Source organism: Anas platyrhynchos, chromosome 12 (assembly GCF_047663525.1).
Source record: "Anas platyrhynchos isolate ZD024472 breed Pekin duck chromosome 12, IASCAAS_PekinDuck_T2T, whole genome shotgun sequence".
Lineage (NCBI taxonomy): Eukaryota > Metazoa > Chordata > Aves > Anseriformes > Anatidae > Anas > Anas platyrhynchos.
Genome location: NC_092598.1, coordinates 4175602 through 4196144, shown reverse-complemented (window position 1 = coordinate 4196144; position 20543 = coordinate 4175602). Strand labels below are relative to the sequence as shown.

Genomic DNA, 20543 nt, shown 5'->3' with positions numbered 1-20543 from the left:
TAATACTTCAACCAAGTGGAAGTTCAATATAGGAAAGTATTGTAATGAATATTTCCCATTGTTTTATTTCCTAGCACCATAACCAATGAGGCAAATAATCCATGGCCATTAAGCTTTCTGTATAAAGAATTGGAAGGTATGCAGAGCTTACAGTAGCATGAATAAGAGATCCTTCCTTATGACTTCCAAGGTTGACACACAATATTTTTCAAGTGTGCTTGATAATCTTTCAGCCTCAATCTATTTAATATTAGAATGTTTTTATGTCTTCTTCAGGAAAAAAAAAAAAAATTATATCTTTTGGCCACTGAGAAACTCGGGGCAAACTTTACAAGTGGCTTATTTTATTTATTTATTTATTTATTTATTTATTTTTAGCAGTGAAGCTCAGTTGTTGTTCCCCAGCTAAAGAGATGAGGTCATGAGGTAAAAAAATAAAAAATGTTCCTCCATCTGAACACTTACATATCAGACTTCACGTGATCATTACAGAGCCCTGTCACATCAAATAAAAGGTAGTGATTGAATGGTAGAAACTAAGTACTTCCTAGGAGCTTAGAGGATTTGAAGTTAGTCTCAGGAAAATGAGTATATGAATGTCTCTTCTTCAGAAAATTTAATAAACAAGGATATACATAAAACAAACTATCTATGGAAATATCCCCACAGCCTATTCCCTTCAAAATTTGGAGGCAAATATTCCAATTAGAGTCACTCTGAAAAAAGTAGTCAGCAACTGACCTGACCTGAAGCCCTTCCCTTCCCGCTGCCTCCTAAAGCAATTAAACTTTTGTTTTAATTGGAACACTCAGCAAAGATTATAATATTAAAAACAAACAAACAAACAACAACAACAACAAAAAAACATTGAATCACAGAAACCTTGCCTGGTAGAGATTAGGACACGTGCTGTTTTCTTTTACCGTAGTGCTGTATTTGTGGAGTGCAGATTTTCAGCTAGGCAGCCGAGCTGGTCAATTAGTATGGCCAGGGAATAACATGAGGGATATGCACATCAGCCATCTGAAGCAAGGAAATTGTACAAGTCATTATAGAAATTGGGAGGGAGTCTTAATCTTTTCATTTATAACTAACAGAGAGGAAGTGGTTGGAGTTAAAGACTAGGAACTGGAAGTCTCAGTCTGCTTCCAAGTCCATGAGTGATTCTCAGCCTGACTGTGGTCTTATCATTTATCATTGTTTCAATTAACCTGTCTGCGGTGTGTTGCTAGATCCAGTTAATGGATATTTTTGGTGGACATCAAGATTGTCATGTAAAGTTGCATTTCGGTATCATTATATCTAGTATTATACTGCATGCTAAATAGATGTAACAGGAGCGTATTGCTCCAACACAGGTTTAAATAGTACACTGTTTAGTAGCTGCATCCTTACTTTAGTGCAAGGCTTAGATAAAGAACTCATATTTAAAAAAAAAAAAAAAAAAAAAAAAAGACACTTCTAAGGATGAAATTGTTGTAGTATTTGAAGATCCTTAACCAATGCTTGTTGTTTCTATTATGTTCATTGGCTTGAACCCATACAACTGCCTATATAGGAATTATCATAAGCATGTATTTCTTACAGGCTTTGACTTATGGCAAACAGGCATCTCTAGACAAACAAAGGATATGATCTGACATTCTTTTAATATAAATGCTTTTGTAGGAGTTGTATTGTGTCTAATAGGTGTGATCAACTGGGCATTTTGAACATTGATGGAAGATCTCAGCTACTTTGTGTTAAAATGCTTAGATTCTATGGGAGCATATCTCAGAAATGTTGGTGAAACTCAATGTAACTTAAAAAAAAAAAAAGAAAGAAAAAAAAAACACTTTGTAATTCACATTAGAAAAGCACTTTTAAATTCTCTCTTTTTTCCTCTCTTTTTTTCCCCTTGTTTTTGTTGCGGTACTGTTTTCCTTTAAAGTGCTCCTCTCCTGAGTATTGTTAGGGATTTTGTTTTTCTTGATCACAGTAGTTGAACTCATCTGCATTTCTAAGTCCCAAGAAAGTGTAACACATCCATCCTGGGACACACTGTACTCCAGGGTACATTCAGACCTTACAGTTTTTAACACGTTGCATATATTACTGTTGGCCAAGAATCATGCATTTCATTCAGCATTTCCCCATCAAGCCTGGAGAACTGCAGGCAGTTTTGCTCCCATGGAGAGAGAACCTTGCTCAATTTTGTCTCCCATTGTGATATCCCTCCTGACAGGAAGCACAGCTGAATGTGTGAGTTTCTCATTCAGTGCCTTTGAAATATTTTTAGAACTGGGGTAGATGCAGAGAAGACAAAGCTGGAGGAGAGGGAGGATAGTGGAAGATAGCTGAATTCTGCCTTGATAATCTATCACCAGCCTTTAAATTCCCTGAGAGAGAAAGATAGATGTTGATTTTTTTTTTCTGTTTTACTTTCATCTGTGTGCAATAGTTCTGCTTTAGTAAATTAATACATAACTCATATAAAGTTTGTTTTGTATTTTCACTAATAATTGCATTCCTGCTTCAATAAACAGGATCTTACTAGGCTTCTGATACTGAACATTTGACAAAGGCAGTCATTTTCAGTGTCGTCTTCATCTGTTTATTAAGCTAATTATTTCACTACATGCCTTCTAGCCTGCCTTCCAATCAGCTCCACTTTTTGTAACGTTAACTCAGCGTTTTTTACCTTTAGAAATCTGTTTAACTCAATGACCTACATAGGCTTTTAAGGCAGTAGAAAATTAAATACTACTATTTTGCATTTGTTTCTTATGAATTTGAAAATTCTCTGTTCCTTTTCATCGTCTCTCTATAAGGTTTATGCAAATAATATTAAAATTTATAATGAGACTAATATTTGTTAATCTTAGTTCAAATAGTGGATTTGTATTAAATCGTAGTTTGAAACACTTCCATTGAGAGAGGTGGGGGAGAGAGAAAGAGAGGGATATTGCTTGGACGAGTTTAATTACCATTTTGCTCTTGTTAAGCTTGAATTGTCACTATGACTATACACCCTAATTTTTAGTATTCAATATTAATTATATTTAAATCCCATTAGATTTACAGTTGCCACGCCCACTTCAAATTTCTTTTCACAAAACTGTTTTGAAGTAGTTCCACATGAACCTGATCCCGCAACTCTGACTCTTTTGTTGGCTTCAGTAGGAGATTTATGCATATAAATTAATTATGTAGAAGATTCTTAGATTCAGTAAAGGTTGCAGGACATTCCAGATTGACTACTTCTTGTAGTCTCTGACATGCAGAAATGTCAGGAATTAGATCTTGATCTGACTGAGCTTATCAAATGTACCATTGGTTCTAAAAGCTGTTGAAGGACATCCTTAAATATGAACTGTGGGATTCACACATTTCTCTGGTATTCATTCAAGACACAGAAAATGCTGATCTGTAGAGAGCTGAAAAGGTGCCTCAGTCATTTATTTGGTGTTATCACAAATCTTGATGATGTGCCAAACAGTCATACAAAATTATATTTGTCTACATGTGTCTAGGATGCACTGCACTGAAAGGATGTTGGTTGCAGTGCAATCCAGTTTGTTTCACGCTATTAAAAGCTCTTCCTTTGCTTGTGGGCAAACTTGTTTATCAAAACATTTGGAGTATAGCCTGAATTTATCTGTACTATAGCTCTGTATTTGTTTTCTGACATATGAATTACATTAAAATACCATGCTGGGGAATACAAGGATGTATGGATCCCTTCAGACATCCACACTAGTTGGATCGGGCCTCCAGGCACAGGCAGTAAGCAGGCACTGCACATGTACCTCTCCTGAACAGATGGATGGGGATTTGGCAGAGCTGAGACAACCAAAATGAACAGGTTAAGAGAGTGCCATAGACACATGGAGCACAATATGCTGCTGGATGAGTAGCAGGCTACTAATCCTTCCCCTTCATAGCAAGAAACAAGGGGAGCAGGACAGGGCTGTTATTTTGAAAACTCCCTGTGCTTCCCATGGCTAATATAAGCATGGTAGTGCTTCTTAGATCCACAGATACAGCTACTACTTAGCAATTTCTAGCCTTGAAATACTCCTATAATAATAGTACAGATGTCTCCTCCCAGTTCCTTAAGGGAGACAAGTATTCCTTCCTCCTCTTTATTTTCCTGCTAGCAGTGCCTCCGATCCCATTATCTTCTTTGCTGATTTTGTTGTTTTTAGTCTACAAGAACTGTCTGGAAATGGCACTTCAAGTTTGCAAAACTCTTCACAAGTAGTTCCTTGACCTCTCCTTAGTCCCACATCCACTTATATCCTACTTCATTTACTCACCCGCCCTCTGTCTCTCCATGCAGGTACAACTCATTCACTTAAATGAAGTTTGTTCTAGCTTAATACAAAGCAGCAGAGTTCACTTAGTCTTTAACACTTATCTGTATTTCTTTCTTAATTCTTCAAATCACTTTTTTTTTTTTCTTTCAGCTTTCTTTAATGTGTTTAGTGTGACTCCTCATGAAGGAAAGTTGCATATAAAACCAGGCCTCCTGGTAATTTCTGGCACTGAGTAGCATGAATGAAGGATATTTTGGTACAATATTTAGTGTATAATATGCTTTGCAGTCTTAGTTCATTTTAACCTTATTTATACCAAATCTGTAGATTTTGCTAAATTACATATGATCTAAACTGGTTACAAAAAGGCAATATTAAAAATTTTAATTGAATGTCTCATTATTAAAGCAGCATAAGATTTCTTTGGACCTTTGCCAGTGCAATATCCTGATTTAAATGAACAAATGATTAAAATGAAATTGGATCACTGAGTGTTTCTCCCTGAGGAGATAGTTGTGCACTCTGCTTCCCATGGGAACGTGTCACTGAGACCTGCTGAAAGCTGAAGGGAACTTTCCCACTAATTTTGCTGGAGAGGATGATCACAAGTGCCCCTGGTCTGCCACAGCTTAGACCTTCTGGCAGAATATTTCCTTGAATGGGAAGGCCAGGATGGCAGATCCTCAGGAACATTCCATCAGTGTTTTGTGGTGACTGGGAGATCAGGGGGAAGCAGACAAAATTAGCCAAATACTTACTTTTTGAGAACAATTAATTCAGACAAAAATTTTAATGAGTGCCATGGCATTACAGCAAATAAAAATATAATGTACTTCCTATAAAGCAAAATTAATTTCTGTGAAATAAAGTCTTCAGCCAGGTTTTGTGCCAGAAAATTACACTGCTAAACATTTAAAAGAACATGCAACTGCTTGACTGTACAAATGAGAAGGCAAGTTTATATCCCTATAATATTTCTTATTATTGGAGCACTGTGTCCTGTATTTTATGTCAGGTATGTGCCAGGATTCCGATTAATATGCCTTTTTGTGAGATTTTTTATTTAAAATCAGAGCTATGCATTTATTCAGTCTTGCAAAATCCTTGAAATGAAAATTCTTCTACATGCATGATCTTCCCACACTTACTTTTTTGTTTATTTTCTTTTGATTTTCCCCTGGGTCACTACATTCAATTCATACTATAAGTAGATTTTATCTTGGTATGCTAATAAAACAAATGAATTAGAAATCTCTTATTTCTTTTACAGTGAATGTGTAAAGCTCTTGATGATTGATTTACAGAAAGAAGCTGTGTATAGTTCTGGTGCACAGACATAAAATTGTAAGACAAGCAAACTTTAGCAGTTAATATTATTTATCAATAGCAGCTGTGCTATAGTGGAAAATCTGCATAACACACTGAAAGAATATCAGACATTTAGTCTGAGAGGGAGAATAACCAAGAAATCTTGGTTTGGCTGCAAGAAAACAGTCTGACTTGGAGGGGGAGGGGAGCTTGGCTAAGATTTTTTTTTTATTTGTGGATGCTCTGAGAAGATATAAGTAGGATTATGAAAGGTTTACAAAAATAAAACTTACTAACCAACGCAGAAAGTGTAGGAATTCCAAATAAGGCATGTAATTATTTTTATCAAGAAAGAAAGCTGATAAAAAGATACTTAGGATTAAGTAAGAAAAAAATGAAACTGGAGAAATTTGAAATGGAAAATTCTTTTTTTACACCTTTCATCAGAAAGTAAATCCTATGGAGGGGCTGCTTTTCCACCCCATAGTGTGATAAGCCATTTTGTAAAACAGCAATAGTGTAATTGAAATCCATTTTACATCATTTTCCCTTGGATGATTTAGAATTAGATCAATTTATATTCTGCAGCTATAACCCAAGGAGAGTGTAAATGCAGCCACTAGAATTGTTTTTGTCCATGGGCAAAACTGGTATCATTTACTGATTCATTACACTCTCAGCAGGGTCCTTTATTTCAAAAGCTACCTGGAATTATTACTGGCAATAGAACACTAAAGTAAAATAAGATTTGCATAAAAAATTAAAGTTAAAGGGAAAATGATAATAGTGATTAAAACTAACATTTGATGACTATTTTGATTGGAATACCATGTTTAAATGTCTCAAACAGACGTGGAGGGTTTTTTACCCTCTAACTCCAACTTAGAATGCATCTATTTAACTAGAATATTATGTCCCTAACAATATGCCTGAAATAATAGACAGTGCTTCTGTTAATATTTAACAATATAAACATCAGGCAAAGGTTGTACAACTGGAATTATAGAATATGCTTTTTGCATTAGGGTAATAATTTTAGAAATAACCTCTGTCCATCTAGGCCTGCTGATGTACGGTTGTCATAGCAAGTCAGTAATTGAGTTTTCTGGGCATTTTGACCACCGGTACAAATTTGCAAAGCAGATTACACAGCAGAAACACAATTTCCATCCTGACCTTTATAACATTGCTTTCTGTTGTGGGAATTGGAATGTTTATGGAGGGAAATACAGCCTAAGTGCACCTAATTTGTAAGAATGTGATTTCTGACATTAACCCAGTAAGCTTCATTTTGATTCATTTGATAACGGATTACGTAAAGACTTAGCATTAGGGAGGTTGCATAAAACTTATTATCTTTTGTTACCAAGGTGGAGAATATTGGTTTAGGTGATTATAAATTGAAACTGAAGGAAAACTTCCATGTTCAGCTGCTGTGTAAAGATCCTCAAGAAACCTGTTTCCCAGTGGTCAGTCACAGACCTTAACACGTTCTCGTACTTCAGTATAAGCTGGGTATAGGAAAAATGTTAAGCTTTTGTAGATCTAGACATGCTGTTTGGGGGTAAGGATGAAGCATCTACTTGAAAAGCCTTTGTAGCAAGTACCACCAGATGCTTTATGAGATGATCCATACCACCGTAATCTCTTGACTGTGCTTGGAACTTTGTGGGATCTGTCGGTTTTTGCCCCTGCTGTTGTCTGCTCACCTGATCTCTGGAGTATGACCTTTCTGGCACTGGCTCCTTACTTAAAGGCTAGCAGTCTTGTCTGTTGTGGACTGGAATGCTATTTTTCTGCATAAGCAGATAGAACAGACCAGAAGAAGCAGATCCATAGAGCAAAACAGTTGAAGCTGAGGACCTGACATCCATGCTGTGTTCTGCAGTTTTTAACTTGAGACAGCTCTATTCTTGTCCCCTAGACTGAATCACACTGGTGGCTGGGAGTGTTAGATGGCTCCTGGGGCACATTTTCCAGTTGGATTTCAGCTGAAAGCAATCTAGCTGCCACACTCCAAGACCTCTCCATGATGCAAACTGAAGTGTAGTAAGCATGAACAATGGGAAAATCCACTCCAAAAGGTATTTGCTAATCAGTGCAGACACAACAGTGTACACAAACCCTGCATGGCATGTGGTTGGGCAGCCTTCTCTAGGATTGCTATTCAGCTGGATGCTTTTAAATGGACTTGACTTGCCAGAATATCCATATAGGATGTGATGTTTGATGAAAAGGTGAAGAAAGGCATTGTATGGATCTGCGATGTCTCAGAATGACAAACCAGATTAGCACAAGTATTGCATTGGCATCCAGGCAGATCTCAGTGGTATAAACTTTGTTAATCTAAATTCATCTTTAACAAGATGATAGACTATTTAATGGTGATGGATCATAAAATAATCAGCATTATGTTTCACTTAGTTTCCTGCAGTGTGTTCCTGCAGAAATGTGTGCCAGTAAGAGCATCTTGGGAGTACAAAGGCACCTACTGTCCAGGATTTCAGCTTCATTACTGGTGTGTTGCTTGGTTCAGAGGTGATTATGTGAGGAAAGAAATGTGCAGGGACAGTGCTTAGGCTGAACGCAGCTTCAGATTTTACCTTTGTCTTGTTCAGGCTCTCTTATTGACACTTTAGGGATATAAAGGTCAGACTGAAAAAAACCTCCTGCTTTTTTTTTTTTTTTTTTTCCTTGACACACTTGTGAAAAGCAGTATTTACTTTCTGGAACTCTTGAGTATCCTCCTCCTAAGGCCGGGATTCTTCAACTGGATTCAGTTTCAAGGAGGACCTGGTTCACGCACTGATAAGCATACTTCACAGGTCCTTTTGTTTCTTTGTTCAGTGAAGGATTCCTGTGTTTCAGGGCTGCAGGTACAATGTATGTTTACCAACAAGATCACTGATAACTGATGCTGGCTGCTGTCCACACAATTTAGGAAAGCAATTTGTTTCCTGTAAACAGAGGGGAGTGCTGACCAGCTGCATGTTATTGCTGTTGTATGAAATATTTATACCATGAATTGATTTCCTCACCATGGGTTAAATGCTTAGAACTTCTCATTAGTCCCCAGCCCTGTGTTCCACAAGCACAGGCACAGACACCCTGTTGCTGTTACTGATGAAGATTTCCCAAATTCTAATGTGATTATACCTGCAAAAAGGAAGGAAATATTTCCTTCAGTATCACAGTTTGAGGAATCTAGGGGCTCTTTTTTTAAAGCGTATATTTTGTGTGTATGTGCTCTCATGCTCTTGATGCCATAATGATTTGGAAGGCACCCTCATGCACTTAGTTCTGTGTTGTTTTGAATGCAACTCTGTAGTAACCCAACAGTTTTACAAGTAACACGGAATCTTATGTTGTGGTATGAAAGCATACATGTGCAGTTATTCATAAACAGTTACAGCTTAATAAAAATGTGGAAATAATCTTGGGTGGCCTATTTAAAGACAGTGCAGATGTGATGATTTATGCTGGGCTGAGGGTCTTCTTGGGCTCAATACTTTGGGATTTGCTCCTGATTTTTTCCTCTTAAAGTTACAGCAGACAGCCTTAACTCATCTCTGTGTATTGACCTTTATTACGTGACCTTAGCACTCTTCACATGCTTACAGAATACTCTTGGCAGAGGTATTTTAATACAGAGGTATTTGAAAAGCTGTCTCTACTGATAATCATGATAGGTTACGGTGTTGGGGAAATCTGCCTCTCCTTTTACGCTTATTTTTACGTATGGCAGGGACTAAGAGTGATTAAATAATATGCAACTACAAATTATTAGAACAACTTTGCCCTTCTTTCTCTTTGCAAATTGTCTGCAAACAGATTGTATGACTAATATTTTAATGGATAAAAATTATTTGAACTTTTTTTTTTTAGCAAATATATTTTGGTCTGCAGATTATTTGAATCATAAATTGTGACTGTTAAAATGAAATATATAACACTACAAATAGAGCTGATTGGGTGTTACAGGAGAACAATTTTTTAGGGAATGTATTGATTTGTCAAAATGAATGTGTTACAGAAACATGCCTATTTGGGGAAAACAAACAAAAAACATTTTGTTGAGAGAAATATCTGTAATCCAGAATGGAATTCTTATTTTGAGTGCTGCTGATAGCTAGCTTGAGGCTTGGTTCTTTCTGAAGCAGGTGGGACAGGCAGGTTGAAGTCCTTGTTCATACAGGAGAACAGGATCTTTCCTACCCTCCTCCTCCTGGTGGGGTGCGCTGATGCAGACACTTCATTCTGAGAAAGCAGTTTTGATGCACTCTGGAAAAAATAATTAAGTTGGCAGAAGTTATAGTAGTTTCAATATTACCTTAAAAGTGTATTAACAAGGACTACAATAAATGGTGGCTCCTACATCTGTCAGTCAGACTTAACTTTTCTGATCATACGTTCTGCTTTTTCATTAAAAAATCCTTGGAAATTTTGGAATATTAGCAATATTACAGTGTTGAATAATGAAGACACTAAGGCTTGTAAAGCATTAAACATCAGAGAAACTGTTTGCCACCTGCTTCATCAATAGTTTCTTAATTAATTAATGTGAAAGTGTACAATGTTTTCTATCCAGCATTGAGAGTGTAAGGACTGGTAGGTGTACAGTCAGTGAGAATAGATATACCATGGTTTCAGTACAGGTTTGATACTACATTAAAGGGTAGCAGAACACTTGGCACTTGGTGTGCAGGAAGGGTGAGGGGTTCTTTTGGGTACGAGCACTGTGAATGTCACTCAGTTGTCCCCTTAGGGGAATGCCGGCCTTTGGGTATGCAGCAAATGGGAAAGAGCATTGGGGCAGCATGTCACTTTGTGAAAAGTCAGCACCACAGAACGTTATGGATAACTGAAAGGCTGCTCCAACAAGGACAGGCTTCCTGCTCAAATTCTGTATGTGAATTACTCTCTTATTATAATATCCAAATTACAACCTCCATCTCCTAAAAGCTATGCCTGTGGTTCTGGGGAAGGTACCCAAACTCCATTGAGCCTTGAGGCAGTGAGCTGGGCTGCCATGTTAACACAGAGCCTGGAGAAACTTGGATTTAGCAAGCACGATTATACATGTTCTTTAAACTCACGACAATCTTTGGAAGAGCAAAGAAATAAGGACAGTGTTAATAACATGTAAATAGTGTTAATGACATGTAAATGCAAAAGGAATGCTTGCATTTTTCAGGTCGTATAGTTAGAAAAAAGGACTGTAATGTAGTTTGCTACTTTTTAATTCAGACCTAGTATTGGGGAGGGGCACTTGTTACTGCTATTACTGGCTGTTGACAGAAGGCTTAGGTGAGATGAGTGTGGTAGTTGTATTCCCAATACCTCCAAGTATATAATAATACGTTGATTGAAGGGTCTAAAATCAGCAAGAGAAGTTGTATAATAATTGATGCTTTCACAATGGAACGAAAGCTTTCAGCAGCACAGTTTAATTGTGAGGAAAATATTTTCTTTTTTTTTTTTTTTTTTTTTTTTCCTGGGGGAAAAAAATATATGTGCAGTAGTCCAGAAGGAAAGCTGAAACAGCTTGTGTTTAAAATAAAATAATAATAAAGTATATATTTAGTGACATTTGAGAATAGCTTCCTTGGGACACTGTTATTCTTACTCTGTAATGCTATTCAGATTTGCTATAGTACTTTATACTTCTAGTGCTGTGGACATGGAAAATGTTTTTTTTCACTAGCCATGGGCATGTAGTGAGTGATTGCTGCAGTTCAACATGACAGCCTGTTCCAGACAGATTATACTTAGGAAAATATGGTTAAAGTCAATGTATAGGTACTGATTTCAGTGGTGTTAATACCTTTTACAGCAATTTAGGATTTTGTTCAGAATACTGAATACTTGCTCTCTTCCCAGGGTATATTTTCAGGCATAGCCTAACTGACAGCAGTAATTCAAATGGAAATCTGAGAGTAAATGGAGCTTCAATCATTTTTGTCCTAGAAATTAGAGAGATTCCTGATCAGTAACATTCTCAATGTAAGGATGATTCCTGAAGTGGAGTTGGTATCTGCGTAAATACTGTGGTGTTTGTCTCCAAGAGCCAGGATGGATACGTGTTTCCTACAGTGAATGAGCAGTAAACAAATAGTTTTTCTCTGCAGGCCTCTAATATTTCTCAAAAGAAAGCCTGTCACCCCATCACAGTTGGCTGCCTTCTCCAAAATGATGTAAATTCAGTGGCAACTCTAAAGCTTAATTTGCATATACAATTTGCATATGATTTGGGTCAAAATTGATAACTATACAGAAAATATTGGAAACATACACATGTAGTTCCTGTATTTCTACACTAAATATAACAAACATACCCATATATATTAGGCGTGTAGTTAGGTCAGCATTGTAAAGAATTGAAGTTCTTATACACTATGTCCTTTATATTAAATAGTTACAGGTTTCCTCCTGATGGGAGACAAATATCTCTGGCCTTAGATACAGGAAGGTATCTGTATTAAGTATTTTGGAGCAATTTATTTTATTTTTTAACAACTAATTGCTGAAAGGGAAAATTTAGTCATCTTTTTGCTCCCAGATATGCGTATGAACTATATCTCTCCCGTGGGTAGTAAACAGATATTGATTTTCTTCATAACAGAAGTACCTTATTACAGTGATTAAACTGTAGACCTTCCTTTATTATATAAAAAAATTGTAAATTGGTGAGCTAAAGAGAATTAACATTACAAATTTGTTTTCGTTTTTGTATTCATCTAACTGTAATTCATGCTCTGAATGCAAAGTCTGTCTACAGTGCCCTTTTTACACAGCAGCAATTGGCATTTAAAATAAATGCTGATATTATGATTATAAAAGCGTTATGTCTGTTAAAGCTGTTAATAGTCACATTACTTCATTTTTTTATTCTACATTTGTCAAAATCCTGACAGCATACTCAGTGTTAGATTGAATGTTGATATTGTTACTCAACAAGAAGATTGATTATGTCTTAATAGGATGTATTCAGTGCATACTACATGCAATTATCATCTTAAGTGAACACAAGCATTTATTTAGCATTAACTGAAATTATTTAAATTCAAAGAATTTTTCTTTCTGGTTAACATTATATTATAAAGGCATTAGTAACAACTACGATATGGTAGCATACTGCTGATATATTAATATGCATGAATACATAGTTTATAAACAGAATTATAAACAGAGGCATTGAGGCCTTGTTGCACTGCTATAGAAAATACTAATATCCGCAAAATAGTACAAAACTCTATTGGCAGTAGGCATTAAGATAGCTTGTAAATACACTTAAAACCCCTACAGGTGTTTTGAATATTCTGTACAAAGTTTGTTTTCCAAACAGTGTTTGTTTTGATCTTAGCAACTATTTCATGTGAATTTGGGAATTCCTATTCTCCCCTCATTTTTTTAGGTGATGTGTTGTAGTGCCAAATGAAGTCTGTGATACTGTGACACTGTTGAGAGCTGTCTTCTTTTTTCTGTACGTGCAATCTGTAGGTCTCTTATGAAGGTCTCCAGCCAGGAGGAAATGCTGGAGAGACAGTTTCTGGGACAGTTTCTTGTGAATCTGCATTTCTTACTCCGCTTTTCTTCATTTTCAAATAAAACATTTGACCAAAATGTTTGAACTTCAGAAGTTAAGCATTTCATTATATGTTAGGCACATAAATAAAGGTCTTGATTTTCAAAATGCTGAGTCCATAACCCCAGTGAAATGGTGCAAAGCTACAAATGCATTCATTCATTGACAAACACTTCTGCTTGGTTTAGGAGCTTCAGGAGATTTGAAAAATTTGGTGTACTTTTTTTGATGGTGTAGAATAGCAAACTACATTTGCTCTTCCTCCTCTCACACATAAATGTAGTTACCATGGCCATCAAGTTTAGGTGAACAACAAATTATTCACTGCTTGGATACGTTTCTTTATTAAAGAATGATGCCACAATACGATTTCTGTTCCTCACCTCGGTGCTGCTTTTTTCCGATCTTAATAACGCATATCAAGATTTGGACTGTTACTGCCGGTGGTGTGAAGCACTACCTATGGCTTGCATCTCTTAAGTCACATAGGTTTTTTTTCTTGTATCTGTAGGAAATATTAAAAGCTTAAACCTTGGCAGAAAATCCTAATTATCTGGTTCCATTCTCTACTACCTACCATTTATCATCTGGTTTATTCTAATTGCATGTATCTGCACTGAACTGTTTATTTTTCTCTGTTGTGATCAGATCCTGCTGGCTTTGTCAGGAATCTGAAAATCTAAAAAAGTGCCTTTCTGGCATCTTGATGCTCACCGGTGCTGATCCAGCTATGTCAAGACGGCAGGGGAGTGCAATCTGATACCAGTGTTAGCACTGGTGAGAATGGCAGTGGGTGGACCTCCAAAGAAAAGCACTCAAGACACAGCTCACCTCCTTGGCAATCCAAAGAATTTGCCAGCGTCACCCCTGCCGTGGCTAAATGACTGCAGTGAAAATTTATGGGGAAAGGAATGGATCTCCTGCTGTAATTATACAAACTCTCTCAACAGTGTTACCCTCCACACAGTCACAACTGATAAATACTAAGCCACACAAAAAGCAACTTAATGTTTGTTTATTCAATATAATCTATTTTCCTTTTTAGCTGTAGATCCACTTTCTTGAAAGTTGATGCATATTTATGTTGCTAATGTCTCATTATCCAAATAGCATAATTGGATTGTTTTTGCGGGAGTGTGTTCTAGAGGCTAGGTCGCTGCTTGGAGAAAATGGGAGGCCTGGGTTTAGTGACAGGCAATGTCAGGGTGCAGCAGCAGTCTGTGCAACTGTGGGTCCCCAAATCCTCCCCTGTTAGTGGTGTGCTATGTTTCTCCCTGGACCACACAGTGTAGTGGAGATGGAGGGAGGGAGGAAAGGCTGGTGGTGGAGGTGAAGGAGGGCTGCTTTTCTCCTCCACACCCCTCCTCCACAGGCACTCATTTCTCAGGAAGCAGGAGCAGGCACAGGGAGAGGGAAGTGACCAGGAGCTGCCAGGCTCCTGCTGCTGCTTGGCCCTGGTGGGCCCCACACGCCGGGGCCTCTATAGCATCACCTGCTGAGGAACACAGATCCCCAATCCCATGTCCCAGGATTTACCAGTATTGTGATAAATCACACAATCCAAGTAATTGCTGCTAGTGACTGAACTGAATTAACTGGGCTAGAAGCATGAGAAATGTTGAAAAGGCCTTTATGTGCATCTCCAAGTCTAAAGAGAACATCTGATGGGAACAAACCTCTGCTCATGGGTTTGGACGTGTTAAGAGTTGCTTTCTATAACAAAGCAAATATTTGGTGACAGAACTAGATGTAGAAAGTGCTGCATAGCAGGAAAGTGTGAAGTATTCATAATGATATGAAATACTACTCAAAATTCGATGTTTTTCACATTCCATTGCAAGCTTAAACATTGGACTCCTGTCACAGAAATTTCTGCTGCAGTAGACACAATTTCTAGCATAAATGGGCTTGCTTTCAACAGAAAATGGGACAGTTTTCAAAGGAAGAAAGGCCAATTTGTGAGTAAAAATGGGCCTCTTTTTGAGCAAAAGGTTTATAAACATGAAGCAATAAATAGCTTTGCAAGTTTTCCATGCAATAATAACAACTTGCTAATGAAAATAATGAAAATAATGAAAAAGTTACAGTTAGGGGAAGGGAGAGAGGCTCCATGCAGTTTTCAATACTTTGAAAACATTTTAGAAAAGAAATATATGAAAACTGTAAATCTTGTTCCACTCTATAACTTGAATTTGTGTTTGAGAAATGTCAGTAATTTTTCTTTGTGTATATTTCTCCTATGATATAAATCAAAATCCTGTTCTGAATTTGCTGCCTTCTGAGATGAATTTTGTGGAACAATGTTGTAAGACTTAAGGAAATACTTTTCTTAGGATCCTCTTAGTGGCAATGGCACCCAATTTTCTAGTAGTCCATATGTTCTTTGAACTAAACATATCTTCTGGCTTGACTCATTGATTTCACATGCAAATATATTGCTTCATAATAGGTGATCAGATGAAGAACTGACCTGGTTGCTTTTGTTCTGACCTATAAATGCTTCAGGATTGAAGTACTAAGCAATTAGGACCCCCCTTTTACACATTCTCCAAGGAAGATGTTGTGATGTACCCACGAGAATATACAAAGCACCATTTAGTGAATACTTTCCAATCAGTTAGCTGTGGAGCAGACTGTGTGGCCCAGAGGTTGCTAACCTTTGCTTAGAGCTTGCTATTGTAGAGATGAAAATTAACTATTTTCTAAATTTTAAACAGCGAGAGGTTCTCTGCTGTGGGATAAGCCCTACTCCAGCTTCTTTGATTCTGCTTTATAAGGCAGGGTATGGGTGGCAGACAGATCATGGTGTTGCTATATGGAATTTCACACCAGTTTTCTCCTTGCATGTTAATTCTCTGGAAGACTGTTAGCTGAAGGACATAGATGAATGATGTCAAAGATGTGCAGCCTTTGTTCTTGTATGCACAGATGGCTGATAGAGATAGTCGGAGGTTAAAAAAGCACTTGAGCTGTGGTGCCCTAGCTACCCTTTCAGGTACCATTACGTAGCTTTGCTCCTGAGCTCCAGACTTGTTTTTCAAGGAAGTTTTGAAAAACCACCCAAGCACTGGTGATCCTTACCATATAGCTTTAAAGGTGACTGCAGCACTTTCCCATCTGTGTACTCCATTGATGATGCAGCACATATGGTTTTTGTGCAGATGGTTCCATATGAGACGGCCATACAAATGTGGAAAATATTCATTTTCATTAGGTACCCAGTCTTGTCTCTAGTGAAATCCATGTCAAAATTCTCTATGAGCTCCATGAGAGCAGGTTCTGAGGCTAATAACTTCCTTTGATCGAATGTACTAATACTTAGTTGTCCAGTGAGCATACAGATGTACTTTGTGTCTAATGTGAGAGAGGTGAATTACATATGCTGTAACATTTCCGCTGCAGCGCAGTGGCCGTAATTTATTTTTTTTTCAAAGTCATGGCTGTTTTTCAAGGTTGCTTTTCCTCTGGACCTGTGCAGTTAGCTCTGTCTAGCTACACAAGAAGTAGACAATCAGATCAGTAACCATAACACAAAAAGTGGCTAAACATATGTAAAATTGTTAACATTACTGTTCACATTTGTTATGTAGAGTAACAGGCACTTGTTGCCTGTTTTAGAAACTACTTCCCTGTTTCTTACAGGGAAGCAAATTTAGATTGCCATTCTAAATGCTATTATGCAGAATGAATGAAATTTAATAAATAAAATGAATGAAATGAATGTATATGTAGATTGTGACATCAGTATTTAATTATATATCCATCATAATACTGAGGAGGTAGACTGCTGGATACTGGTGCAGCGAAGTGAAAACTTACTCTGAAAGAGCAGGTATATTTTAATTTCTTCCCTCTTTACTAATCCTCCTGAATATCAGGATAGGTTATGTACTGTTTACCAATATTTACTTGTCTTCCTTCCTATTATATTCTAAATAAGGTTTCCATCCTAGCAGCTGAAGTTCAGAGAAGGTTTTGCTTCTGCTTTGCTAAAACCTGAACTATGTCATCATATTCATTTCTATGCTATGTTTTGTCAGACCAAATTAAGTTTCAGATTTTGTTAATTTTAATGTGAAGTAAAAGTTCTATGTAATTATTTGGTTTCTTGAACCCTTTCCTTTTCTGTTATTTTTCAGACTATGGAAACCCCCAAATACGAGCTGGTTATAGGAGCTAAGGATATGGGAGGTCTTGATGTGGGGCTAACTGAAACAGCAACTGCCACTATTCTTATTGATGACAAAAATGACCATGCACCAGAATTTACCAAGAAGGAGGTAAGAGTTTGCCATCTGTGTTCTACAAACTGTTGCCTATAATTGTAAGTAATACAGAAATGTTCCTTAATGGAAGAAGAAAATACTTAAACGTTTTTTAGCTAAATGTGATGGACTTTCCAAGAGCTGTTCTTTTACATTAATAAATTGGTATGCATCATTTCTAAAGTGCAACCACAAGGTAAAAAATTATGTCAAGGGATATAATTGAGAGCTTGGCTAACGGGATGAAAACCTGTACAATAGGTTTGCTAATGGTAATTTTCTTGTTTTGTTCCTATGAGGAAAACAGAGTTCTCCCTCCAGTCTGCATACTAGCTTAGGGCTTTTAATGATAGGGAACATGGATGAAAGCAATGTCTTTTGTCCTGACTTCAGCACTTCACCCACTTCACCTGTGAGAAAGCTAGTCTTGTCAGTTCTGTAACAAAAAATCCAGTCCTGAAAGCATTAAATTCAACCTACTGGTGAAATTTTTCAAGGAAAGTTTTTTGTTGTTGTAGTTGTTTTTCCCTGCAAGTTGAATTCCACTGAAAAATACTACGAAGTTTGTAACAAAAAATATTCACTGCCTGCAGGATTTTGTGGCTCTGCTACAGCCAAGTTTCTGGCTTCAGGGAAAGCATCCACCCAGTTTTCTGCCCTTCATACACTATTCTTTTCCCTCACCTACATTTATTATTAGTATGCCTTTTTTTTTTTTTTTTTTGCTTTTTTTTTTTTTTTTTGTTCTTCTGGTATCTGGAGAAAATTAGAGTGTCTGAAGTTTTACCTAATAGCAGCTGGTTTGGATTCTGCTATAAAGTTTTCCTGAAGCTGTGTGAGTTTTAAGGAATATTCCCAAAAGATGAGAAGTAAGCACTAGGGATGCTGATTTTCAGGTAATTTTAGAAGAAGAAAATGAGAATCTGTTGTTGTAAAAGTCTTGGTTTTTCTTTAGGTTTTTCTTCTTTTTTTCTGTTTTTTTTTTTTTTTTTTTTTTTTTCATTTATATATATATATGTTTTTTTTTCCTTCTGGCCTAATTTTAGCAGTTTGACAACAGATTATATTGAAATAAATTACTGCAATTTTACTTGAATAATTACTTCTTTTATAAATGCAAATTGGATACGATTAATAAAGAAGGGACGAGATTATTATATATATATATATATATTTTTTTTTTTTTTTTTAAGTCAGAAAGAGTAAGAAATAAGAAACAATAACAATTTTGCCAGCAGGAATGTTAGCTTTCGCTAATCAATGGCAATAGCTATAATTACTTGCTTTGGCAAGACCATTACAGCCACCTGAAAAGTACTACAAGTGCCTTATCCAAACCAAGAAATCTGCTTTAATTATATATCGTGTTTTTTTTGTATGTTTTACGTATCTTTAATATTTTTCGTTGGTAATTCAGGCTAGTGTTAAAATCTTGGGTGCCTAGTTAGGCCCTTAATCTACTGTTAGATGGTATCTATTTCTGTGGAAATTCAGAAATGTTTATAAATTCATTCCAGTTAATGATAGTAAAAGGTAATCTACACTCTTAGAAGGCTGGCTGGGTCATTTTAGAAACAATTCCTATGAGAGATAGCATTGTCTTTGAAAAGTCTGGTCTTGTATGTCTTTCTTACAATGTATATGACATGCAAATTTTCCTATACAGATAACAATGATTTTATATATATATATATATACTGTGTATATATATATATACACAGTATGACATGGTTTTGAACCTTTAACTACTATTTAGAGATGTTAATGACCTCATCAGTCTTCACTCTACCTTGCTAATTCTTATTCTTATTCCATGAATAAGGCAGGAAAACTCAGTCTTTAGGCATATGGTATTGGACCCCTTTTGAACATATGCTCTATTTAAAATATGTAGTGTAAGGGGAGGGATAGTGTCTATTAATAAAGCTAATGCTGCTTTCTTAAAGTACTTAGCTATTGTATTTATATGCTAGTTGTGTACCACATGCTGTGATACCATTGATTTGAAGAAGACTTGAAAGAACAAGACATATTCTACAAGATAACTTTTGAAGTAGAAAGCTCAAATACAGTAAATCTGAAGGTTTGATTTTTTTTTTTTTTTATACAGAGATTGGCTGCTCTAGCATTTAGTTTATATAGTATTGCTGTATTTTCTCAGCCTTCTCTTTAAAGATACTTCATCTCAGTCCCTTTTTCCATTTTATAAAACAAATGAATATTTACTGACCTGTGTTTTCTTCTGACAGTATAATTTCTGCCTAGAATAGCTCTGCCTTTATTTGTTATATGCTTTTGATGTAGCTTGATTAAGTGAAGTTTTCAATGCATTCTCTTCATCTGTGAACACAGGGTCAAATTCATTACTGATACAACACAGTGAAGAACAATAAAGTTGTAACAACTGGATTTTATTCTAAATATTTTTTCACTAACCTTTAAACAAAGATCTGGACACTGTATGAGTACAATGCAAGGCAGTACAGGTTCTGGACTAAATGTTTTGTGGAATGTGTTGCTATACATACCTCAAATGTGTTGCTATACATACCTCAAAAATATATTATTTCAGTAACATTAATGCTAAGCCAAAAGGTTGATGATTTTTCAAGCCTCCTCCTAAGTTGAAAATTTATGTATTTCTATATATTCTTTTTCCAAGAAACCCTGCATGTTTTAAAAGATGAATCCTTTGAGTCCTCAGTTCAAGGCAATCTCAGTCATGCTTGAACATGTCTTTGTCAATTGAGGATAAGTTTCATCTCTTGACACTGGAGTGATCTCTTCCTCTTTTTTTCTTACAAAGCCTATGACTGTATTGTGTATCTTTGAAACAAGTTTATGGATCTACACCTAAGCAGTGGTACTTTTCCGTGTACTCATATGTACTATATTTATTCATTGGAGGCCAGGACCTTATACACTTATTCAAAATGCACATTAATGGGTTTTATTTTATGTTTTCAGAAAGGTCTAAATGCTCCTTTGCTGCTGTACACAGCTTTGCAGGAGCCTCTATTGGGTTTATTCAAGTTTTGCTGGAAGAGGAAATGTTTGGCTAGTGAATCTGTTCTTCCATCTGCTATT

The 20543-nt window shown here is 36.4% G+C and overlaps 1 protein-coding gene across 5 annotated transcripts in view; it reads left to right on the top strand.

Annotated features, from left to right (window-relative positions):
• Window positions 1–20543, top strand: part of CDH13 (cadherin 13) — a 479376-nt gene that overhangs the window by 370164 nt on the left and 88669 nt on the right. For all 5 annotated transcript variants that reach the window (XM_005020165.6, XM_072044043.1, XM_072044040.1 and 2 more), the window contains one exon: window positions 17331–17471. In XM_005020165.6, coding sequence (XP_005020222.4) covers window positions 17331–17471 — 141 coding nt within the window. The remainder of the gene's footprint in view (window positions 1–17330; window positions 17472–20543) is intronic.